Source organism: Mangifera indica, chromosome 12 (assembly GCF_011075055.1).
Source record: "Mangifera indica cultivar Alphonso chromosome 12, CATAS_Mindica_2.1, whole genome shotgun sequence".
NCBI classification, from domain to species: domain Eukaryota; kingdom Viridiplantae; phylum Streptophyta; class Magnoliopsida; order Sapindales; family Anacardiaceae; genus Mangifera; species Mangifera indica.
Window position 1 is genome coordinate 13,621,971 of NC_058148.1, and position 24,395 is coordinate 13,646,365.

Consider the following 24,395-nt stretch of genomic DNA (forward strand, 5'->3'; position numbering starts at 1 on the left):
TTAATTTATTAGCACAGAAAAGTCAAAACCGTTAACCTAAAAGACTTGGTCTTTGAGTGTTTCGCCAAATTATCTATGACCATATGCAGGTTAATTAACAAATTAATTAATTGCATAAAGCTTAATTACTTTTGTTCTTAAAAGAACAAATTGGAGTTCTGTAATTATTTATTATAATCTGGTTTCCCTCAGGAGATGAGATCATCCTGCTTTCATCAGCATACCTGTCTACAGCCAGCCTTATTTCTTTCAGTCTGACCCTAATTTTAAATATAATATAATAGCTTGAGGCAACATTTCAGCCGCCATCAAGCCGGTCTACTTTTGATTAATTTATGCCAGTATTTCTCCCACATTTGACTGAAAATGTCATTTGGTACTGCGAAGTACTTTGATATTTCTATTTTTCTTGGTTTTCCATTGAAATATCAAAATCAGTTTTGCCCACAAGAAGCCACCAAAGTCAATTCATGTACCAAATTTAGAGGAATTTAGGTTAGTTCTGTGTACCAAATAACTTCATTTTGTAAATTCATTCCGTTGATTATTATGGGGATTTTCATTTTAATTCCTGTTAGTGTTTTTCACGCTTCTTAGAAAATTCTAACCAGCAATTTGATTAAGCTTCCGAAAAGCTTCCTCCAGTTTGGCTTTCCTTTCACAATTATGGACAAGAAGAGACCGATTAGTGATTAATGTAAATAATCATCAATAGGACTGTGTTATTAAAGCTTTAATCGTTCAAGAAAATTCCTTTTATGGTTAAATGCGAAATTCATACTGTTTTTCCCTGTAAATTCCTGGTAAAATGGCAGTCTCCAGTGGGGCCAAAAACAACGAGAACCAGGCCCCACCACCCTCTTAAATTAGCTAACACGTCATGATATTATAATTGTGTTTTACCTTTGGCTTTTTATGATGAAAAATAAAGAACCCCCCACCTACCGATGACAAGCATCTGTTAAGTTTTCAAGTATAGAGAGGTATTATTGATGGAGAATAACCCCGGTTTATCAAAAACTGATAGAAAAACCATTGAGAGAAATAGAAGAAATCAAATGAAAGCCCTTTTCGCAGAGCTCAATTCTCTTGTACCTCATGAAACGCCTATGGTATTTACACTCACCTGATTATGTTAATTTCCTTTTTGCTCAATCGTTATCATTCTTTTAATGGACTTGCAGGAAGCCGCGTCACTGCCTGATAAGCTCGATGAAGCAGCAAACTACATAAAAAGGTTACAGACGAACTTGGAAAAATTGAAAGAAAGGAAAGACAGCTTAATGGGAATCGAAAAGCGTCCTAGTAATAGCACAGGCTCGAGCAGTGGCAAAACAACAATGGAGGGATTTAGATCACCGCAAATTGAAATTCGCGAAATTGCTTCTGCTTTGGAGGTTGTTTTAATAACTGGGTTGGATTTTCACTTCATGTTCAATGAAACCATTCGTTTGCTTCATGAAGAAGGAGCTGAAATTGTCACTGCTAGCTTCTCCGTTGTTCATGACACTGTCTTCCACACCATACATTTAGAGGTATATATGTATGAAGTATATATAGATATGTATATAAATTTTTTTTTTTTATAAATTTTTTGAGTTGTTTAGAAATTTGTTTCGGTTTGAATTGTGTAGGTTGGAGATTCTGATCAAGTGGGTAATGGAGCTGCTAGAATATCTCAAAGACTGAAGAAGTTTGTCCACGATTCTGGTGCATTTTGAAGTATAATTATGGTGAATTCTCTATATTAAGACCCTAATTACATCAATGGTTAAACTAGTACAAATGTCTCAGACAACTGGAGATCTTTTGTTTTAATTCTAAGCATTTTGGGTTAATTTTGTATATCATGGTGCAGCCATAATGAACCCCAACCCTAGTTAAACCGTGTTAATCTGAACTTAATGAACTATATATTATTCTAGTTAAACTAGCTAGAAGTAGATGCCTTCTGGTTTGTTCTATCAAAGAACTGGTCGGCATCCTCTATTACTATGGATTCATTGCCGAGGTACGGCCACCGGATTCGAGAGGACCGGGGGTTGGAACTTGGAAACGGCTTCTTATAATGTGATGAAAAGGAGAAACAAATTAAATCCGAGTGATATTGTGTAAGATAAGACCTAGAGCTAGGCTTGTTAGAATCATGTGAGAAAATTAAAAGATGAGAGAAACTATGCCTACAGATTAATATTTGGAAGCACAAGCACCCACTGACTAAGCTGAAATTGGCTGTGCCCATGTTGTTTAATATTAGTTAGGATTATGCTTTTGGAACTGGTTAAGATTAGTCAGGCTATAATATTAAGTTGAAAAATATTATTAGGAGTAGTTTTAGCTATGTTGATAAAGTTAATACATCTAGATGTTCATTTGCATACCATGTATATGTTTCTTCGAGGCCATCATACATATTTTCATTAAATGGCAATGTTTCTTTGAGGTCAATTAAATGGTTTGTTTGTTTGTATCATATTAAACGGGTTTCAACATGCTTATCCCTATGCACCATAAGTGTGTGCATCTTGTTCATGCACTTACAATTAATAGATTGTAATTTTTAGTTCTTTTCTTGTTTTATAAATAAAACCTTGATTAGAACGCACACATACAATAAACTTATACTAAATTAAAGTAAAGATGACGTGTAACCTTTTATCATCATGCATTTTTTCATTAAATAATGTTTATTCGAGATCAATAAAAAACTTATTTGTTTGTGTTGTAATGGTCGAGTTTCAACATGTTTATATCTGTTCATCATATGTGTGTCTCCATCATATATATGCAATAGAATTGTAATTTTTAGTTTTTTTTTTATTCTATAAATAAAATATTGATTAGAACGAACATAAGTTATGAATATGTATGAATCAAAGTAAAATCAAGATGTAACATTTTATCACCATGCAATTTTTCATTTACATTACAATGTTTTTTTAAGATCAATTTAAAAACCCATTTGTTTGTGTTGTAGTGGTCAGGTTTCAACATATTTATCCCTGTATTCACCGTATGTGTGTCTCATTCATACATATACAATATAATTGTAATTTTTAGTTTTTTTTCTTGTTTTATAAATAAAATCTTGATTAGAACACATAAAAAATAATAAATATGTATTAAATCAAATTAAAGAAATGATGTAACCTCTTATAACCATCCAATTTTTCATTAATGACAATGTTCCCTTGAGGTCAACTAAAGGACCCATTTATTTGTACCATAATGGTTGGGTTTCAAGATATTTATCTATAAGTACCATATACGTGTGTGTGGCTTGTTCATGTATATAAAACATAATTGTATTTTTTATTTTTTCTTGTTCTACAATAAAAATCTTAATCAGAACGCATATAGACAAAGAATATATACAAAATTAAAGCAAAGGTGAGATGTAATCCCTTATCAACATGCATTTTTTCCATTAAGTGGCAATGTTTAACATGCTCATCTCTATCCATCATAGATGTGTGTGTGCTTGGCTCATTTGTGTACGTATAATAAAATTATACTTTTTTTGTTATTTTCTTATTCTATAAATAGTCTTGATTAAAATGCGCAAAAACACTGAAAATATATTAAGTGTAAGTAAAAACGATATTCCTTCAAGGTCAATCAAAATACCCATTTGTTTGTGATGTTGTGGTCATTGGGTTTCAACATACTTAACCCTATATATCATATCATGTATATATGTGTGTGTGTTCTCTTTGGAAGAGTAACAATCAACATTAACTCTTCTTTTTCAATGGAGTGTACATGATCTTTTTCCAATTTATCAAAGTTCGTTATTTTTCACTTCTTTAGTGTCTCAATTTTTTATCAAATTAACCAAATCTACTATTAAATATCAACAAAATATACAACATAATACTTTATCTTGTTTGTAATAGTTCAAAAATTAGATATCAAGAGTCGAAATAAAATTAAATAAAAACCAAGAGTAACCACAATAAGCAAAACTACGTAAACATACAATAATATGTAATATATAAGAATTTACAAGAAAAAAGTGATAGATATGTTTTTTTTCTCGAGTTGTCATATTTGATTCTATGATAGTGGAGATTGTTTAGATTAGGGTGGTAAAGTTTTTCTATTAGTTATGATTATTGCGAATAAATTGTGTCAACACAGATGAAAACATTAATAAAAAAATATATTTATGTTTCGCATGTCTTTTCAATAGTTGTCAGTTTAGAAAAACCATTCATATTTCATTTTAACTTTGTAAAAGAATACTTTATGTAAAAAAAAAAAAAATCTATTATATTGGATAAATAGAACTTGACAAAAATGTTCCACTTTATGTGGCTTGTTCAGTTGATTATCTTTTAATAATAAAACTATATATATATATATATATTGAGTATATAAAATATGTACATACATTATGTGTGAGTGATTTTAAACTAAAGATAAAGTAATATCTAATCATATGATGATACATCATCTTTATACCTATTTTATATACTTGAAATGGTCAAATGACTTATTCCCACTCAAAATATCTTGTTTTTTCAAGTTTTTAACCGTTGATTTTGAAAATCTCATTTTGTCACTCATAGGCGGTTAAAGTCAACAAAACTAAAATTTATTTTCTTTTCCCTCCTAAATTCTAAAAACTAATCATTTTACTTCTAGGTTAAGTTTTAAAAAATAATATTTTCCCCTTAGGTTTTAGTTTTTAAACTCTGGCACCATCGCCTATGACCTCTCCCTCCCAAAGCTTTCTTTCCCTTCAATAATCTCTCTCTTCTCACCTAGACCTTTGATTGGTATTGATTGAGGTTGGGTCTTCATCTTGGGAAGACGAAGATGAAGAGCTTCATCTTCCCAACAAAGCTCTTCGTCTTCATTTTTTCAGCTTTAATTTACACTAACTTAAGGTCCAAGTAAGAGGAGAGAGATCATCGAAGGGAGAGAAAATGTCAAAAGAGAGAGACTACTGGCGATAACACTAAATATGACACTGAAGTTTGAAAACTAAACCCTAAGAAAAAATGTAATTTTTTAAAACTTGGCTTATGAGAGAAAATGGTTAGTGGGAAAAAGAGAAATAAAATTTAAGTTTATTTTTAATATTACATATGAGATGAGGATTTTATTCTTAAAATTAATAAATTTAACCACCTATGAATAAATAAATGAGATATTTAAAGTTAAAATAGTGAAAACTTATAAAAATAATATATTTTAAATGAAAATAAGTCATTTGTTCTATTCAAAATACGCGTATATATATAGAGCAATACTATGTGTATCCACTTTGGGTACACAAATGTATACACACTCATATGTGTCATCATATGATTGGTTATTGTTTTATTTTTAATTTAAAATCATCCAATCACATGATGACACATATAAATATGTATATATTTATGTACCCAAAGTGGGTACATATAATTTTATTGATGGGTACACATAGTTTTATTGATATATATATATATATATATAAAACATTGCTCATATTTTAGGGCTGTTTGTGTTGGGCAAATATTCGAAAGACCTCTAGCGTGATGAGTTATACTGGACGTGGGACAATATACCCAAGCCCAGTCCACGTCCCACTCAAACCCAAATCCGAAACTAAACTAGGGTTTTTCAAGTCACTATAAAAACAACGCTTCCTCAACGGACTGAGTTCACTCAGTCGAAGTCATGGTGTCAGGGGAATTTGAGATCGGTGCCGTGCCTTTTAACCCCGACGGTTGGGGACCGCCAGAATCCACCGCCAACGCCACCTCAACACTCCCTCTTCACGTGCCGTTTGCTCCATTTTCTCGCTCTGAGAAACTCGGTCGGATCGCAGATTGGACTCGAAATGTTTACGCCAATCAATCTAACCGCCCAAATACAGGCAACAAGAACCCGGCCGACACTGTTTTCGATTTTTCAGCCGACGACTCGTTCCCCTTGTCTATAAATCCTGACGATGATTCCTCCTTCCGTCTGGTAGATGGAAAGCCCCCACCCCGCCCCAAGTTCGGCCCCAAGTGGCGCTTCAACCAGCACCACCGACTTCAGCTCCCGCAACGCCGAGATGAGGAGGTCGAGGCTCGTAAACGCGAGGCAGAGAAGGAGCGGGCCCGCCGAGATAGGCATTACAATCTCAATCGCTCCAATGTGAACCAGTCGCGTCGCGAAGCTGCAATTTTTAAGTCGTCGGTCGATATTCAACCCGAATGGAACATGCTTGATCAGATTCCGTTTTCGACTTTCTCTAAATTGTCGTTCAATGTCTCGGAGCCTGAAGATTTGTTGCTTTGTGGATCTCTTGAGTACTACGACAGGTCTTATGATCGCGTGACGCCAAAGAATGAGCGTAGGCTGGAGAGATTCAAGTACCGAAATTTCTTCAAGGTGACTACAACTGACGATCCAGTCATTCGTAGACTGGCGAATGAAGATAAGGCCACTGTTTTTGCCACCGATGCGATTTTAGCTACGCTCATGTGCGCACCCAGGTCCGTTTATTCGTGGGATATCGTAATTCAACGAGTTGGCAATAAATTGTTTTTTGATAAAAGAGATGGCTCTCAGTTAGATTTATTATCTGTGCATGAGACTTCTCAAGAACCGTTGCCTGAAGCTAAAGATGATATTAACTCGGCTTATTCTTTGGGTGTGGAGGCTGCGTATATTAATCAAAACTTTTCACAGCAAGTTTTGGTGAGAGATGGGAATAAGTTGACCTTTGATGAGCCGAACCCGTTTGCAACTGAAGGAGAGGAGGTGGCCTCAGTGGCTTATAGGTATAGGAGATGGAAGCTTGATGATGATATGCATCTTGTTGCTAGGTGTGAGGTACAGAGTGTTGTGGATGTTAACAATCAGAGGTCATTTTTGACACTGAATGCGCTTAATGAGTTTGATTCAAAATACTCTGGTGTTGACTGGAGGCAGAAGTTAGAGACTCAGAGGGGAGCTGTTTTAGCCACTGAGTTGAAGAACAATGCAAATAAGTTGGCTAAGTGGACAGCACAAGCTTTGTTGGCAAGTGCAGACTTGATGAAATTGGGATATGTTTCGAGGGTTCACCCACGCGATCATTTTAACCATGTGATATTGGCTGTTATGGGGTATAAGCCTCGGGATTTTGCAACCCAAATTAATATGAGTACTGCAAATATGTGGGGCATTGTGAAGAGTATTGTGGATTTGTGCATGAAGTTGAATGAGGGGAAGTATGTGCTTGTTAAGGATCCATCTAAGCCACAAGTGAGGATCTATGAGGTTCCACCGGATGCATTTGAGAATGATTATGTGGAAGAGCCCTTGCCTGAGGAGGAGCAGGTGCAGCCACCTGTAGAGAATGCTGAGGGAGTTGAAGCAACTAATGATGTAGAGGATAAAGTGCTTGACGCCCAAGCTTAGTGGTAATTTTTATGGTCTCATTAGGTTACTTTAATCATTGTTATTTAATGAGCTATACTTTTTTGTGACTGGTGAGACTGTTGCAATCACATTTACTTATTTAGGTAAAATAAAAATCATGTGCATGTGAATGCTTGTAGATGGCTCCAGTTATAAACTCTGTTTGCATATGTTTCATAGTGATCTAATTTCTTTTCCAAGGTCTTATCTATGGATAATGGTTATCTTTGACTAAGACTACTGGTTTATGCTTTCTAATTCATTCTGAATTTTAAGTCTGCCGTGCCAAATTGTGAGCTCAAATTTATCAAATGATTTGATAGGTTTCAGCTGTGTTGCAAAATTCGGCCTCAACATTTTACACTAGGCCCTTTTAGTGTTTTAGTTGTGCATTAGATTCATTAGTCAGCTCAGAAGAAGTTCATTGTTTTGTTTGTAGTTGAAATTGTTGTCTGTCTGCTGATTTTAGGTGATCCTATTCCTACAAATATGATTCCTTGTCCTAATTATGAGGTAATGTAGAAGTAAACATCTTCCTTGTAAATCTCGATCTAGCACCAACAAGATATTTATTCATCTTAGCTGACTATGATTACTTGGAAACCACACTATTAGTTTGTTTCTATCATAAAATTTCAATGTCTCACTGTTTCAAACTTCATTGATTTTCTTATTTGCAAACTAGCATTCTTGTTCATGGAGACTTTCTGGTCCTATAGCTCTCTTTTTGGTCCTCCCATGTAATTAATATCTCTTGCAGTTGCTTCTTATTCATAGTAATGATAGGGCTCTTGATACATCATCAACAAGATAATTATCATCTTAGCTGATTATGATAACTTGCAAAATTTCCTATTAGTTTGTTTTTATCATTCAAGTATTGTGTCACGCTGTTTTGAAAAATTCATTGATTTTCTTATTTCAGAAAAAATGTTTTCTGTCATGGAGAATTACTGGTCTGATAGCCTTCTCTTTGTCCTCCTATGTATTTTATATCTCTTGCAATTTTTTCTTACTACCTCTTCAAAGTAATCATAGAAATCTCAATCTGGCACCAACAAAATAATTATCATCTTAGGTGATTGTGATGACTTGCAAATTTCATTGTTAGTTTGTATCTAGCGTTCATTGATTTTCGTATTCCTTCACGTATTTTCTGTTAGGGAGATTTACTGGTCCTACATTCCTCTTTTTGGTCCTCCTATGTATTTAATATCTCTTTAGCAGGATTAAAGGCCATGATCTTGACTGCACAACCACTTTCCTAAGAGCCCAAAAACTCACTGCTCTTTATCATTGAGTTCCTAATATTTGTTGTGTTAACTTAGATACCAATCTATTTCTACACACAGGTTTCAAACTTAACTTACAAGTTAGAAGGGAGGGGGTATATAGTATATAGGATTGTACTCTTGACTAATGACTTAAGGATGTGCATCATATTAAGTTCGCTTGGGCTGGAATTGCTGCATGAGTTTTGTTGTTTAGTTATATGTATGGTTCACTCCCAATCACATGTTCTCTTTTATTTTTAATTTTCAGGTTGTTTATGTATTTTTGAATTAGTTAAACATGTTTAATTGTGTAACTGGTAGAAATTGCAAATGTTGGATTATGTTTTGGCTTTTATTCTGAAATTTTTTATTTTCATTTGTTGCTCAACTTTATGGTGATCAGAGACCTGCTTGTGCCCGGTGTTTACAAGGTTGTGATGGGTTCAGACTGGTAAGCTCCATGGATTTTGGCTTGCTTCCATTTTGATGTTCTTAATTTGCAAATGGATTTTGTAGCTGAGCAAAATATTTTGTTTAAGATAATTTAAGGAGCTCCTTTGAAGACTGCTGATATTGAGATTCTGTTTTTCTTTTCCTATATATCTAAACCTAATTAGTGTGATGCAGAGTTAATTATCTTTTGGCATTGTAATGCTAGAATATATGAATGAGGGACAAATGAACCTATAAGTTGGTTAATGGGTTGATAGAAAAATTTCATTTGCATGGAACTTTACCTATGACGTGAACTCTTTACTATACTGTAAAGGCAAGCTCATAAATTAACCCTCATACGATTTGACTTTGAATCTTCTATCTCATGGGATCATTGGATCCCATGAGTTTATTTTTTTAGAAAATTCATTATTATTGTTGGATGTTAAGGATTTGATTAAATTCAGATTCTAATGGGAAATGGTCTATTGGGAGATTAGAACCAGGGTTGGGATTTGTGAAGTAAAATAGAAAGATTTACTTCATTCTCATTATTCCATGTGCTTTTTACGAACTTTTTAATGAAATCTTCATATGTGATTTTGATAATTATTTAACGAACAATATTATGTAAATATATTTTTGATACACAATTTAGATATACAGATGATATGTTATCATATAATTAAATGTTTTTTAATCTTTAATTTAAAATTGTCTAATCATATAGTGACATATATCTGTGTATCTAAATTGAATATTAAAAGTGTATACATATAATTTTATTATAGTTTTATTGTTTTTCAAGTGCTTTAATTACTCTCTATTTAGTATCAGATATATTCATCCATACCCAATGTAGGAAAAAATGGCACTTTCGTCCTTCAAAATCATTTTCAAATTTTTTATTTTACCTTATGCAATTGCAATAGTAAATATTTTACGGTGAAAATTTTTACCCAGTTTCATTCTTTGAGATGTTATAAAAGGCGACCCTTTTATGATTATAAGGATTTTGGTAACTTTTCCAGTACAACTGCAAATATAATTTTTCTAAGAAAAACCATAGACAGTCAACAATAACGGAGTCCACAAGCGCAAGGTCTCACTCGTATTATCGCCAGTGCCTTCACGGCAGAAGCCATCTCTTCTTCATTCTGGAGGACGGTGAAGCCATTTACAGCTAGCAAGCCTTTACCGAGTCGGGCCACTTGCTTTTGAAGATTAATGCTTTTGTAGATGATGTCTAGTCAAAGGCTACTTAATTACAATTACGAGGCAGGCACAATTGATTAATTGTAAAGTCCAAATTTTATATCTAAAATTTACACTTGAGATAATCAATGGAGGTCATGGACTGGGCCTACTGAAGATAGGGAGTGTAATGTTGACGACAAAAAAAAAAAAAATTATTATGTACCTAGGAAGCATCATATAATTAAGATTAAATTTATGCATCAGACGGTGTAACATTGAGAGAGAAAGAGAGGCATGTCATATTATAATAATATAATATTAAAGTACCTGTAGTCAGTCAGAGTCATCGTCCCTGCAAGTCAATGGAAAATTTTGAAAGCTCTTTTGACGACTTCTTTTATTTCCCTTTCATGGTCACACATGTGGCCCCACCTTTTTTGTCTAAAATTTCACACACCTCCCATGCCGTGTTATCAGTTGGACTTTCACTCTACTCTTCACCATTCTCATCCTTCGCGCGTCAATTCACTCTTTTTTAAAACCATGTTTTTTTACATATCTAAGGTTAGAGTCTCTATCCCAAGGGGTAGTCACAAGGAAATCCTAAACATGAAATTAAATGTTTAAATATTATTAATGATATTTTAAAATTAAATTTTTTAATTTATTTAATATAATTTTTATAAGATTAATTATTAGATCTAAAATTTCAGTTAGATGGTGCAATTAATTAAATCTTGAATATACAATCTAAGTCAAATAAAATTTCCATATTAAAAAAAAAAAAGTTAAAACCTCTTACAAATATAACTTGAATATTCCATTTTACTTCATTTGCTAACTCAATATTTGGAGATTGACTATGAATGTTGTGTTGAACACCGTTAACTGAGCGCGTGGGACATGACACTACTTAACACGACGAAAGCAAGCGAAACTTCCCCACCAAAACATTTCTTACCACACCAACAAAGTCCTTTCCTTTTTCACTTCTTAATCTCATCAAATCAAACTCTGCTCTGCTCTTCTCTTCTCTTCTCTTCTTCCTCACTTCCACTTTCTCTTCCCCACAAACCAGCCGCCATGGAAACCTCACCAAAGCACCTCGTCCAAGACACCACCCTCAGCTCTTCCCTCCTCCCTTCCCCCAACAGCAGCGCCAGTAGCTCCACCATCAGCAGTAGCCCCACTACTCCCAAACCCGTTACCAGATCGGACTCTGCCAACCCCTACCCCACCACTTTTGTTCAAGCTGACACTTCTACCTTCAAACAAGTCGTTCAAATGCTTACGGGATCCTCCGAAACCGCAAAGCTTGCTTCTAAACCCGCTTCTCAACCAGAACCTAATTCAAACAAAACCCATAACATCCCTCTCATCAAGTCCACACCCAAGAAACAACAACAACAATCTAGCTTCAAGCTTTATGAACGTAGAAATTCTCTCAAGAACCTTAGGATCAATCCTCTTAACCCAAACTCATTTCTCTCTTCCGGGTTTTCGCCCCGAAAACCCGATATTCTCTCTCCTAGTATTCTTGATTTTCCTTCTCTAGTTCTCAGTCCGGTCACCCCGTTGATACCTGACCCGTTTGACCGGTCCGGACCCGTTTATCATAATAACAAGAGTGGTTTACATGCAGATGGTAGTAAGATGGACCAGGAAACCGAAGAACAAGCTATTAAAGAAAAAGGGTATTATTTGCACCCGTCACCGAGTACAACGCCACGAAATGAGGAGCCGAGGCTGTTGCCGCTTTTTCCGGTGACTTCACCTAGGGTTTCAGGTTCTGCAGCTTCTAATTCTTGAATATTATTATTTTTTTCTTTTTGGTGTAAGATTTTTACTATTGTTGCTAATGAGGGGAGAAAAATAAATTTGTAGTGTTGAATATTTGCAGAGAATGAGAAAATCTTGCTATTCTAATTGTAGAATTTTATGCGTCGTTGCTTTCCTTCTTTGTATGATGATGATGAATTAGTTACATTTATAATCAACCAAAACTTGTGGAAGGATGATAAATCTATAGTTAGAAAGCTTTTTCCTTCCATTTCGGGTTTGTATATTGCAATGAATGCAAAGATGAATGATTTTGATTAAAGTAAATTCAGTTTCGTTACTGAAAGACATTAATAAATATTGTAAGAAGAGCAGGTGCTGGTGGAGAGAGATGGTAATTAATGGGAAATAGGAAAAGTTTTTTTTGTTCCAAATGGCCAAAGAAAATAATAATAAAAGTAGCTAGCTTTGGGCAAGCTGTGAAAGATAGTGTAGATAAATGGGCGAGGAATCTTGACTCTTTTCGTTTTGTTTTTTTGCTTTTGTGGGTGAAAAAGATGCCAAATTGAAGGAGTCATTCTGTGAAAATTTGTGCAAAATCTTTTGCTTTCTATCATCATGGACCCTGTGCCACCTTCCCCATCTGGGACTGTAGATCTATCCATCATAAATCAAAGCTGATGATAGAATAGAAATTCAACAGTGGAGATTTGATGTATGAGTCTCAGACTCAGTCAATCTTGGGTTTAGCTTAATCAAGATTAGGGTTTTGATTATTGAGACTGAGTAGAGAAGATTTCTTTTTTTTTTTTAAGGGAAATTACAAATTTTCACCTATGGTTTGGGGAAATCATATTCCCACCCTTTGAATTTTCTAAATTAAAAATTTGTCATGATACAATGTCAGCAAGGTAAATAACTATATTATCTTTAATTATTTTATATTTGTGAAATTATTATATTATCTCTGATTGTTGTAGGCGATTTAGATCAAATTCAGTTGGAATTGAATTAAAAAGGTGCAATCTTGCCGGATTCAGTCAGATTACACCTATAGAGGTGCGAGTTGATTGTTAAAATTGCAGCCAAGGTGTGATCCGACTGTCAAATGATCGAACAATCAGGTGCTGTGTCGTCCTTTTTTTTTCATTTTTTTAATTGCCATGGTTGAATTCAAACACAATTAAATGAAGGACCCAGTTGGATAATTAAAACCGTGAAGAGAAAGAAATGGTCCCATGGTAGCTAGTTGAGTGAGGAGAGTTTTTCTTTGCCCGAGTAAGTGGGTATTTTTCAAAAAAGCAGTCTTTGAAACGGTGTAAAAGTAATGAACCAAATGGAGGTTCATTGTGAATGTAACAGTTCAGACTTAAAACTTTTTTACTGAAATGAAGACTCAACTCGAGAAAGTGCAGATGGGGGAGTGAGTGGGTCTTGTGATGATGAAAGATAATAAAGTGAAATTGGTTCAATTGGGAAAGCCATAAAACATGGTGCCTACTGACCTCTTATGTTTTATGGTCTTTGTTTTTGTTTGTGTTGTGTGTGTTTCACTCTTTTTTTGGATAAAACTATGAGCCCCCAGTTTTGAATATCCATTAGGTATCTGTTGTTTTATGTATTGATTAAATAATTTTGAATTAAAGACATATGCGCAACATCCTGTCACTGCTCTTGTTCTTCCTCCTTACTGGTCAAATATTTAATTTTGGGAATCCATCTTTTTCACGTGCTCTGTCCATCTAATGAAAATTACTTGAAATGGCTGCCATATGAAGACCAATATGAAGTTTGTAGATAAGTATTACATGGTGGGGAATTCTAGGTTCAAAAAATTATGCCAACATTAAATTATGTTATGTTTATTTCTTGCAACTTAAAGGTAAAGAGGGGTATAGATACTTCTTATGAAGGAAGAATGTATGTGTATTCAATTTGGATTATTATAAATGATATATTATTATATAATCCAGTAATTTTAAATTAAAATAAAATAATAATATTTAATTGGATATTCTTATGTACTCAGTTTTATTGTTTTCCAAATAGAATCGTAATTTTGGGAAAAGATAATTTAGTGAATAATGGTGATAATAATCATCTTAGAAAGTGTGTATTTCAACAAAAATATTGCATGTGGGTTTGAGAATCTATGAAATGGAAGGGAATCAAAATCCCACAAAAAATCAGATTGGTTAGTAGGTCGTATAGACATCAAATGGGTCGGATTGGTTTGAAACACGAAAAAATGGTTTCGCTCAAAAGGGTTTAATTTGTTACTGTAGTTGGTTGGGCTCATTGATCTTTTGGGTCAAGTCTTAGCTCTAAACATAAGACTCGTGGGTTGTTCTGATTTAATCTGACACGTTATTGTTTTCATAATTACCTAAGAAGTTAATTATCTAAATAATAATTATAATATAAAAAAATATTTTTTATTAAAATTAATAGGTTGGCCTGTTATTGCTGAGTTTGGTTTGATCTTATGTATATAAGATAGGTTGTGGGTCTTATATTTTTTATAGGTCACTCTGGTTTGTAAAATCTGTTACTGTGTAGCTCTTAAACCTGGTCTAACATATAAGACCAGTTATTGTGTGGGCCTTAGGTTTGACTTAGTTTATCTTATAGATTTGGCCAAAGTTGACTTAGCACATCCCCACTTCTAGTAAGCCAATAGGCCGAAATAGAAAATTAAATAATTCAACGTGTCCTGTCAAGTGGCTTATCCATTCGATAAATTATTATTATTTATTTCTTTATTTTTCAAAGTGATATTACCAAATAATCTCCATTCATTTTTAACTTTCATCTCATCTCTAACTAGTCAATGATAGATTGTTTTGAAATTATGTTTTTAATTGACCAAATAACATTTTCCATGCAAAGTTTAGTGGAAGTTTTTACCTTTTGAGTTTGGAAAATCTATTTTTACCCTCATATATCAAAACCAAATGTTAATTTTAACAATTAAATGATATATTTTGTCATTATGTACAATTAGGGTTATTATCACTTTCACACCTAATATTATAAACAAATACATGTACGTTCTAATTACTTTATATTTTAATTTTTGTTCATCTAAATCTTTTTTTTATATATATAACCCAAATGAGTGCTCTTCAACAAATACTTCATTGCACCACCGGCATTATGCCTCCTTCGAAACCTCTCACCCCTTGAATATTGGTAACATGTACACCATTTCATTCTTTTATAATATCTTCAGCATATTAACCTCCATTGTTGTATACCTCTTTTTCAACCATCTTCGGTTTCTCTATTTTTTTCCTTCTTTTTATAGCTAATAATAAACTTCAAATATTTTAAAATTTTTCTAGAATTAGATATTTAAACAGTGTATGTGGGTATTCACCAAACAATGGATTTTTATCATATCTTCGATAAGGTTGCATTCAATTCAAGTTGATCTTGAGCTTGGATGAGCTTCCTTAAAACTAAGTTTAAATTTGACTTGACTTAAAGGAAGTTAAACTTAAACTCGATTCAAGTTAGATAATAATATCAAATTGAGTTTAAGTTCAACTTAGTTTGCATCAATACAAACATATCAGTCAAAACAATCTTATATTGATTATTTCAAATCGAGCTTTCTTAGATTTGCAAATAAAGTGAGTTAAATACTCTTAGACCTAAGCTCAAGCTCTAGTTGTAGCTCACCTAGTGGTAACTCGTTTCAAGCTCAAGTTTGCTTGTTTCGAATATAACACTATTCATCAACACACACATTGATATATGAGTAATCGCTGATCAACAATATGCCTATTTTGGAAGAATCTGACCACAAAAAAACCAACATTGTGACATAGCGTAATGATTTTGATAAAATGTTATTGTGCATAATGTCACGTCATCATTTTGTAAGGTCACTATCTACCCTTATTAATAGATTGAGAACTTCCTATTATCACTTATCAACGGTTAGCCTATTTTTTAAAGTTGGTATCACTAATTCTTTTGATAACATTACATTTGTATTAATTTGTGAGGGTTTTATAGTAATTACACTAACAAAGGACAATCTTGTAATTTAAACTGAAGCCAAATAAAATTCATTAGCAAATGGATGATAAAACTGCAATTACAGAACTAAAACATATAATATTTCATCATTTACGTAATATAATTAGCGTATTACTTCTGTTTCTCTTTTTTAAAGCTCCATGATATGCTGTTTAAAGATCGGATTAGCTTAATTAGTGAACCTGTAACAGTTAGAGATGACGTCGCAACCACGGGTGTAAGGATTAGCGTAAGCTCCGTTCCGGCAATTGTAATAAGAGTGGCCATGATAGCCGCATGGAACCCAGTCCGGAATTAGGCACGCATAACTGGGCCGCTCATTATATTCAAACTGTCGACGTCGCTGACTCCCGGACTCCATCGAATTCACGTCACCATACAAGCAGCCATCGTCATTGCAGTCTTCCTCGAAGGCGGTCGTCGTCTGGACCAAGATCAGCACCGCCGAGAGAACGAAGATCAAGAAGAGCTTCAGACACATGATTCTAATTAATACAAGATGCATGGTGGATGTAAAATTCTTCGCATTAAAAAAAGAGAAAATGGATTAGTCCGTTATTAATTATGTAATTAAACGTAATTAAAGGGTGCCGTTTCTAAGCTTCTAGTTTTGTAACTGCCATTGTAACCGGGAAGAAACTTTGATTAATTATCATTAACGGAAGGAGATCGTCTGCTTCACTTTTTTCTTTGTTTTTAATTAAGTTTTTATCTTGTGTTGATCGACTCTTTAGAAGATTAAGATTTGGTAATCAACTTTCCATCAGGAAACAATCAAATACTTAACACTAAAACAAGAATGATTAAATATTAAATCCCAAACTCCAAAAAAGGAGAAGAACGTTTTTCTGCCAATGCCCTCTAAACTTGTATGAAAAATTGTCCATACGGGAAAAAAAATATTTTGAAACATAGTTTTAAAACCCAAGTCGAATCGATTGATTAAACTGATTGAACTGTCACCTGCAAACAAAAGCAGTTTGGGTTGAATTAGACTATTTGAACCTTGAATGCTTGGACCAGGTAAAAAATTGAATTTAACCAGATCAACATGTATATTATATAATGATGATAAAATAATTTTGATTATATGTTTAACAATAAATTATATGAAGTTGTATTTAATATTACATAAACAGTTCATTGATTTGATTACGGATCCATGATCCCCACCATCCATTGGATATTATTTCAGATTACTGAAAAGTATATTGATGTTGCCACTTTCGGAAATCATGCAGAGAGTGATCAGTTAGGGGAGGATAAGCTGAGGGACCAATTCCGGGAGAGCTAGCCGGAGAGAGATCACTTTCGGGAGAAGAAGCAGACTCCGGGGGATTACTTATGCGAGAGTTAGATGGAGAGAGGCTACTTTTCGGAGAAGTAGCAGGAGGCGGACTACTTTTCGGAGGCGGAGGGCTTTTCTGAGAATCAGAAGCAGAGGAAGCACTTTTTGGAGAACTAGAGCTAGCGGGATTAGCCCGAGCCCCAGTCCTACAATCGAAATAAGATTGACCCCGACGGTTGCAGGGAACCCTGTCGGCCATTAAGGCATTGTAACTTAGATACTTAACGCTTTCAAGATGCCGACGCCCACTCCAGGACTCCATCAAATTTTCGTCAATGTACATCTTGTTGGCGAAATGAACCTCCACGGCTCCCTTGAAGGCGGTCGATTGGGGGACCGCCATGAACATCGCTAAGAGTAAGAAGTTCAACAAGAGCCTAGAATAATCCATGATTTTTCACAACTCATGTAAAGTTATTTCCTCCTCCTTAAAAGAAAGAAAGAGAAGGAGATACAAAATTATAAAGTGGGAAATAGAAGTTGGTGGATCATAAATTCCTCCAATAAAAAAAGAAAAAATGGATTGAATTAGAAAATATGATTATGTGGTTGTTAATTACTTGATTTAACGTAATTCTAGGTTGTCCATTTCTTTCATCTTGACTTTATTTGTATCTCAAAGGCTGTCCATTTCTTCCTTCTTGACTTGGTTTGTGTTTTAACGACATTTGGGGGCTAAGACAAAATTTGAAAATAGGTTTCTTACAAGCCCCCAAGGTTTGGCTAAAACCCAAACAAATTATTGGGTTTCATGGCTGGCCAAGAACCAATACATCGGATAAGTGAAAACTTAATTTTGATATATTAAGAATATGTTTCAAACTCGTACTGCCACCGATCACAATCAACAAATTGTCCTAAATTTTGTTGAACTCATTATCTTTTATACATAAAACTCTGATATTGTTACTCAAACAATTCCTTGGACGGTTAACTAAATAGTTTCTCCTATGCCTTTTCATTGTCTACGCTTCAGGAGATTTTGCTTGTGTGTGACAAGAAATAATTGCAGTGGAATGGAATTTTAATATATTGCATGATCTTCATATATTTCAGATTGTATGGAGATGTAGAAAGTTAATGGGCTAAAGTGAATGTGTGCAAAGATTATTGGAAAAGAGTAGTGATATCCACACTTTATATGTATAAACACAACATGTCACAATATAATTTGATAGTTTTAAATTGGAAATAAAATAATATTATAATATATCATTATTTATATATAAAATTTAAAATTATGCGTATTTTTATACATATCATTTTATTATAATTGCTAATTTATTCTAAAATTTAAGTTTAGGGGGGCAAAAAGAGATAAAATTTTCAAGCGTTAGAGTTCTGTTAAATTTTACCGGCTATGGGTGGATAAACGGTATTTCCATAGTTAACGGGGAAAACTTTGAGAATTCAACATAGTTTGAGTGGGAAATAGTCCTTTGGCCTTATTTATATATAGAATTTAAAATTGTACACATTACTTATGTATATCATTTTATTATAATTGCTAATTTATTCTAACATATTAATATACATTCGTTGTTTTTGGTGATCAATAATGAATTTTGTATTTATTGTGATTGTTGTAATTATGGTTGATTTGGATTAAATTAAATTTGAACTCGCTTAAATTTAAGTTATGTGAAATTGAGCACGAGCTTAAGTCCATCAAACTTATCTTAAAATTATTTTTTACAATTACACCCTACCTTTTGTATTCATAGTAAAAGAAAGATAAATTATGAATAAGCAAGAGCTATGTTTTTTGTCAGACCTTACTTGTGCTTAACAGAAGGATGAAATTTCAATTTAATACATAGAAAAGAGTCAATGACGATCGTAATTTTATCGAACAACAAAACATTATATATAAAAAAAACTACAAATTGAATTTTTTTTTTTAAATTTGCCCTTTCTGATTCGAATTCTGGACTCTACTGTTACAAAGAATGCCTTGGTTTCTGGATATTGATTCATATAATTCATGGCGGACGTTGTTCGACCAATTTATTTCCAGCTACCTTCGTCACCGTGGATTCGCCCGAGCCCCGGTCCTGCAATTAAAATAAGATTTTCCCCGAGTTTTGCACGGAGTATTGTCGGCCGATAAGGCTGAATAACTGATATACGAGCTACCTTTAAGCCGTCGTCGACGTCCACTCCAATTCGCCTGTGACTTCTTCTCAGCGTGAATCTCCTTGGCGAAACGACCCTTGTCGCCTTGTCTTAAGGCGTCCAGTTGGACCGCCATCAGCGCCACCAAGAACAGAAAGATCAACAAGAGCTTAGAACCCATTATTTTTATCAATTTAAATATTTAAAAAATTTTGACTTTATTTTCTCCTCTTTAAGAAAGAACAGGAAGACAAGCATACTCAGAATTATTAAGTAGTGACTGAAACCTGGCGCATCTCTCAAATTCTTCGGATGAAAAAACGAAAGAATAGAATTAGAAAATTGGATTATGTGGCTGTTAATTATTTGATTTTACGTAATTACAGGCCCTCGTTTCTTCCTCCTTGACTCCGGAGTTCTTGGGTGTTATCATACCTGCCCTCTCGACGCCAAGACGATAATTTAAAATTACATATAATATTATTAATTTAATTTTATAAAATAAATTAAAAAACTATGAACAAATATTTACTTAAAATATATATATATATTTTTTGGTAATGAGGAATCATATTGGTAATGAGGAATCATATTCGAATTGGATTGCTATTTTTGAAATCGAATCAACCGTATTAAACATGACAAATTTTAGGTTCAACGACCAATCCCATCATTATTAAATTAAGTAAACTAAGAGTTTGATTTTAATATATCATCAGAAGAGATTTAAATTCATATTCTCTTATATCAAGTCTTTTGTTTTGTTATTTAAATTACCACTTTGAGGTAATATTTACTACTTTAAACACTAGAAAATTATTGATTATGATTTCAAGAAAAATGAATTATGTAATAATATTTTCTTGTGTGGAATAACTATAACTTCCACTTATACCGATTTTACAAATAATTAAAAAACTAATTATTTGTATTAAAGTGTTTAATATACATAATATTTTAGTTCTATTTGTGAGTGTACCACTATACTTAAAACTTTAAATTAAATTCAAAGTATACATCATTTCCTTAACATTACAAACTAAATTTTGCTTTTATGTTGAACTAAATTAAAAGTGTGGAAACAAAAGGAAACTATAGCAAATCAAAGATGGAGTTGTAAGAGAAATGGTAAGGGAGAACTAAAGTCGATTGAAAATGATAGAACAATTGCCCAGATCGCAAACAACAATATGAAAATGACGACACATGACAAACTTTAAGTCTAATGACAAACTCTATAATCACTAAACAAAGTAAGTTAAGAGTATAATATTAATATATCAATGGAAGAGACTCGAATTCATGTTTTCTTGTGTATGAAGTCTCATCTTTTGTCACTGAAGATACCTCTTAGAGATAATTATTCTCTTATTTGAATAACAGACAAATTTTAATTTAATTATAATTTAAATATAGTCTATGAGTTTTCTTAATGATTTATTTGTTAATTATCATTGAACTCATTCCATTAATTTAAACAAATTAGATTGTGGCACGGATAGGCTCTTAGTTTATTTATATTAGGATAATATTTGTCTTTTTAAATCTTTTAGTTTTTATTGTTAACGGTATTTTTGGAACTCAATTTCTATTAGAAATTTATTGTGGAAAGATAAAGGGCCATTGCAAAGTAGATGAAATGTGAGTTAGGTAATTAATAATTTGCTAATTAAGCAGATTTATGTTGAATCAGTTTGAATTTAGTTTGATTTAAAGAAATCGAGATTTAAGTTTGACGAATTCTTTCTAAACCAAGTTTAAGTTTGGTTATAGTATTAAGTCAAATTCAAACTTAATTTGATTTATATTAAAATATTATTATTTTAATATATATTTATCTAAATAACCTTATTTTGATTATTTTGAATTACATTATTTTGATTATTTAAATAATCTTATATTAAAATTATCTAATAACACCAAAACACGTCAGGGGGAATTGGAAAATATCATAATAACGTAAAATAAAATAACTTCTTAAAAAAATTAAAAATATTCCAGTGCCGACAATGGTGGCATAGCTAGCTACTGCTGGCTGTAAAACATCCATAATCAAGCTTCAGGTTGTTAATACATATATAAATAAAAATAAAGTACGGAAATTGATCATCCATTTACTCTTTCTCAAGATTCATCCTCCGTGTTCAACCACTTTTCGGAGATTTAGCCTGAGGAGGATCGACAGGACAGGAGCTCCATTAATTTGAGCATTTGCTATAAGGTTTACCACGATTTTTGCAAGGAACATTCTCGGCCTTTAAGGCTGAATAACTCACAAACGGTTGAGGACTACTTTCACCCAGTTGACGCCCGCTCCAAGACCCCATCGAATTCTTGTCACTTAACAGCTCCCTGGAGAATAAATGGCCTGCACTGGCTCCATTGACGGCCGTCGACTGGGCCACCAACAGCACCGCCGAGAGGAAGCAGATCAAGAAAATCTTAGAACCCATGTTTTTCTTTCAACTTAAAAAAGAATAACGTTATTTTTTCTGCTCTTCCTATATGTAATGAGATGAAGAAAAAGATATGCAGAATTATTTGTAGTGGAGGAAGGGCGGTGGCTCTCAAATTCTTCGCTCGAAAATGTAAGGCTTGAATTAGAAAATTGGATTATGTGGTTGTTAATTACTTTATTTAACATAATTATCGGGTGCCCGCTTCTTCCTCTTAATTTGACTCAGTTTCTCAGGGATATTTTTAGCCTAAGACCAAAATAGAAAATTAAATGAATTTAATATTATTAATTAAGTTTATCTATAAAAAAAATATATTTCATTAAAATATCTCACTAATCTTTACATTTTAATTGTTATTAATGATAAAATTTTTAGCATTTCGTTTCTCTTTTGAGTTCTTTATTTCTGTGTTTACATTTTTCAAACAGCATGCATAATGTTATAAGAAAAAACCATGAACAATCACTTGAAACACAAGAAAATAGCAAAAAATTTTACATAAATTCCGGGTGAAGATCTTAAATTAAAAAAAAGTATTGTTATGTATACACAATTTTAAGAACACAATTGACGGGGTTGTGTGTGTATAATGTGTTGTCGTATGATTGAGTGTTATTTTATCTTTAATTCAAAATTAATTAATTACATAATAACAAATTATCTATATACCTAATTATATACTCAAAATTATATACACATAATTTTATTAAATAAAAAATATTTAACTTTCAATCAATAAAACTATGCATACCTACTTTGAGTACATAAATAGGTACACACTTGATATATGTTATTATGTGATTGAATGATTTTAAATATAAGAAAAAATAATAATCAATCATTTAATGACACATATAAATATATATATTTATTTATTTAAAATAAATACGCATAGTATTACTCAACTTTTAATATATATTAAACTTGGTTAGAAATTATAATATGAATAACTTGCATATTACAAAAGATAATTTTATTTGAAGAATTTTATTTACGATAATCGAATATAAAGATTTTGAATTTTGAATTTTTAATGTTAGCTTAAAATTAGTTCGAGTTTAGCCCCCATAACTCAAGCATGATGATATCTTAGAATCATAGCTTAAGCTTAAGTCATGTTTACTTGTTTGAGGTTTGATTGAGCGAAATTAACAATTAAATTCGAACTAACTTGACCCAAATATTTAACTCTACTAATTTCACATTATTTATGTAACATTAGTTCACATAGATCTAGACATTTTCATAGTATTATTAGTGGTGGTTGATAGAAAATTTGAAAAATGAAATTAATAAACTAATTTATACACTAAGATTGATTTCAGCCATATTTTGCTTTAATAACTTTAATATTGACTCTTTTTTTTTTTTTTTGGGTTAACTTTAATAGGAAAAATTATAAAAATAATTGATTGAACACATTTGAAAATCATTTCATAAATAAGTTCGAGAAAAATGGTTATTTGTCCAAAGTAAAATAATGAAAGCATTCGATTAGTATAATTTCCTTCTTTAGTAAAAAATCTAAATTAATTAATTTAAAATTCAATAATAAAATGTTATAATAAAATGAAATTCTAAATTATTTTCTAAAAAATGATGATGAAAGCCTTTGTGTTCATCTTACTTAAATCCTTTTCTCATTTTCTTCTTTGTTTTAAATCACTTTCTTCTCTTTTATTTTTTTCATCATTTTCTTCACTGTTTTCTTATTTCTCATTTTTAATCACTTTATTTTATTATCATATTGTTACAAGTTTTCTTACTCAAGAACCCTAAAACAATTTTCATAAAAAAAGCCCTTGTAAAACAAAATTCCAATTTTATTAAACAATCTTAATCTACTTCTTTCATAATCTAATTTTATTAAATAATTTAAAAAACAAATACATCTAACTTTTAGAACTCAAAATCAGCTTTTAAAAGCCAAAATGCCCTAATGTTAAACATAAACTCTAATTTCTTCTAATTTTTGGCAAAGTCCCTTGGCGAAGATGACATCGATCATCCATTCAGCTGCAATCAGCAATGGAGCTGCAGCCACGGTTGTAAGGATTCTTAGCGCCAGTCTCACAATTGTAATAAGATGTACCACGATTGCTGCACGGAACAGTATCTGCACTTAGGGCTGCATAGCTGATAATCGCAGCACCTTCAAGCTGTCGACGCCCACTGCTTGACTTCATCATCATATTCTTCCCACCATGCATTTCCTCTTCAACGCCAAGGTCGGTGAGACGACCCCAGTTGGCCCCGTCGAAGGCGGTCGACTGGACTACCATCACCACCGCCGAAACAAGGAAGATCAACAAGAGCTTAGAATCCATGATAATTTTTTACAACTTCAAAGTTATTTAA

At 32.7% G+C, this 24,395-nt stretch overlaps 4 protein-coding genes across 4 annotated transcripts; 3 read left to right on the forward strand and 1 right to left on the reverse strand.

The window, feature by feature from the left end:
- Window positions 1-930: 930 nt before the first annotated feature.
- LOC123193605 (transcription factor bHLH162-like) lies at window positions 931-1,845 on the forward strand. Its single transcript, XM_044606656.1, has 3 exons — window positions 931-1,112; window positions 1,185-1,535; window positions 1,635-1,845. The coding sequence occupies exons 1-3, from the start codon at window positions 993-995 to the stop codon at window positions 1,719-1,721; spliced, it is 558 nt and encodes a 185-aa protein (XP_044462591.1). The 5' UTR covers window positions 931-992; the 3' UTR covers window positions 1,722-1,845.
- A 3,789-nt stretch (window positions 1,846-5,634) lies between these two features.
- LOC123193176 (eukaryotic translation initiation factor 3 subunit D-like) lies at window positions 5,635-9,388 on the forward strand. Its single transcript, XM_044605972.1, has 2 exons — window positions 5,635-7,385; window positions 9,061-9,388. Exon 1 carries the CDS (start codon window positions 5,668-5,670, stop codon window positions 7,381-7,383), a length of 1,716 nt encoding a protein of 571 aa, XP_044461907.1. The 5' UTR covers window positions 5,635-5,667; the 3' UTR covers window positions 7,384-7,385; window positions 9,061-9,388.
- Window positions 9,389-11,272: 1,884 nt separating this feature from the next.
- LOC123230350 (VQ motif-containing protein 4-like) lies at window positions 11,273-12,220 on the forward strand. Its single transcript, XM_044656538.1, has one exon. It carries the CDS (start codon window positions 11,373-11,375, stop codon window positions 12,096-12,098), a length of 726 nt encoding a protein of 241 aa, XP_044512473.1. The 5' UTR covers window positions 11,273-11,372; the 3' UTR covers window positions 12,099-12,220.
- Window positions 12,221-23,885: 11,665 nt separating this feature from the next.
- On the reverse strand, window positions 23,886-24,395 carry LOC123230316 (protein RALF-like 1). Its single transcript, XM_044656488.1, has one exon. The coding sequence runs from the start codon at window positions 24,362-24,364 to the stop codon at window positions 24,050-24,052; it is 315 nt and encodes a 104-aa protein (XP_044512423.1). The 5' UTR covers window positions 24,365-24,395; the 3' UTR covers window positions 23,886-24,049.

Excerpts from the sequence above, each read along its gene's own strand:
- LOC123193605 (XM_044606656.1), top strand. The coding sequence starts at position 993 with ATGGAGAATAACCCCGGTTTATCAAAAACTGATAGAAAAACCATTGAG. Across the intron at positions 1,113-1,184 it reads TACCTCATGAAACGCCTATG|GAAGCCGCGTCACTGCCTGA; the intron begins GTATTTACACTC and ends ATGGACTTGCAG. Across the intron at positions 1,536-1,634 it reads TCCACACCATACATTTAGAG|GTTGGAGATTCTGATCAAGT; the intron begins GTATATATGTAT and ends TGAATTGTGTAG.
- LOC123193176 (XM_044605972.1), top strand. The coding sequence starts at position 5,668 with ATGGTGTCAGGGGAATTTGAGATCGGTGCCGTGCCTTTTAACCCCGAC.
- LOC123230350 (XM_044656538.1), top strand. The coding sequence starts at position 11,373 with ATGGAAACCTCACCAAAGCACCTCGTCCAAGACACCACCCTCAGCTCT.
- LOC123230316 (XM_044656488.1), bottom strand. The coding sequence starts at position 24,364 with ATGGATTCTAAGCTCTTGTTGATCTTCCTTGTTTCGGCGGTGGTGATG.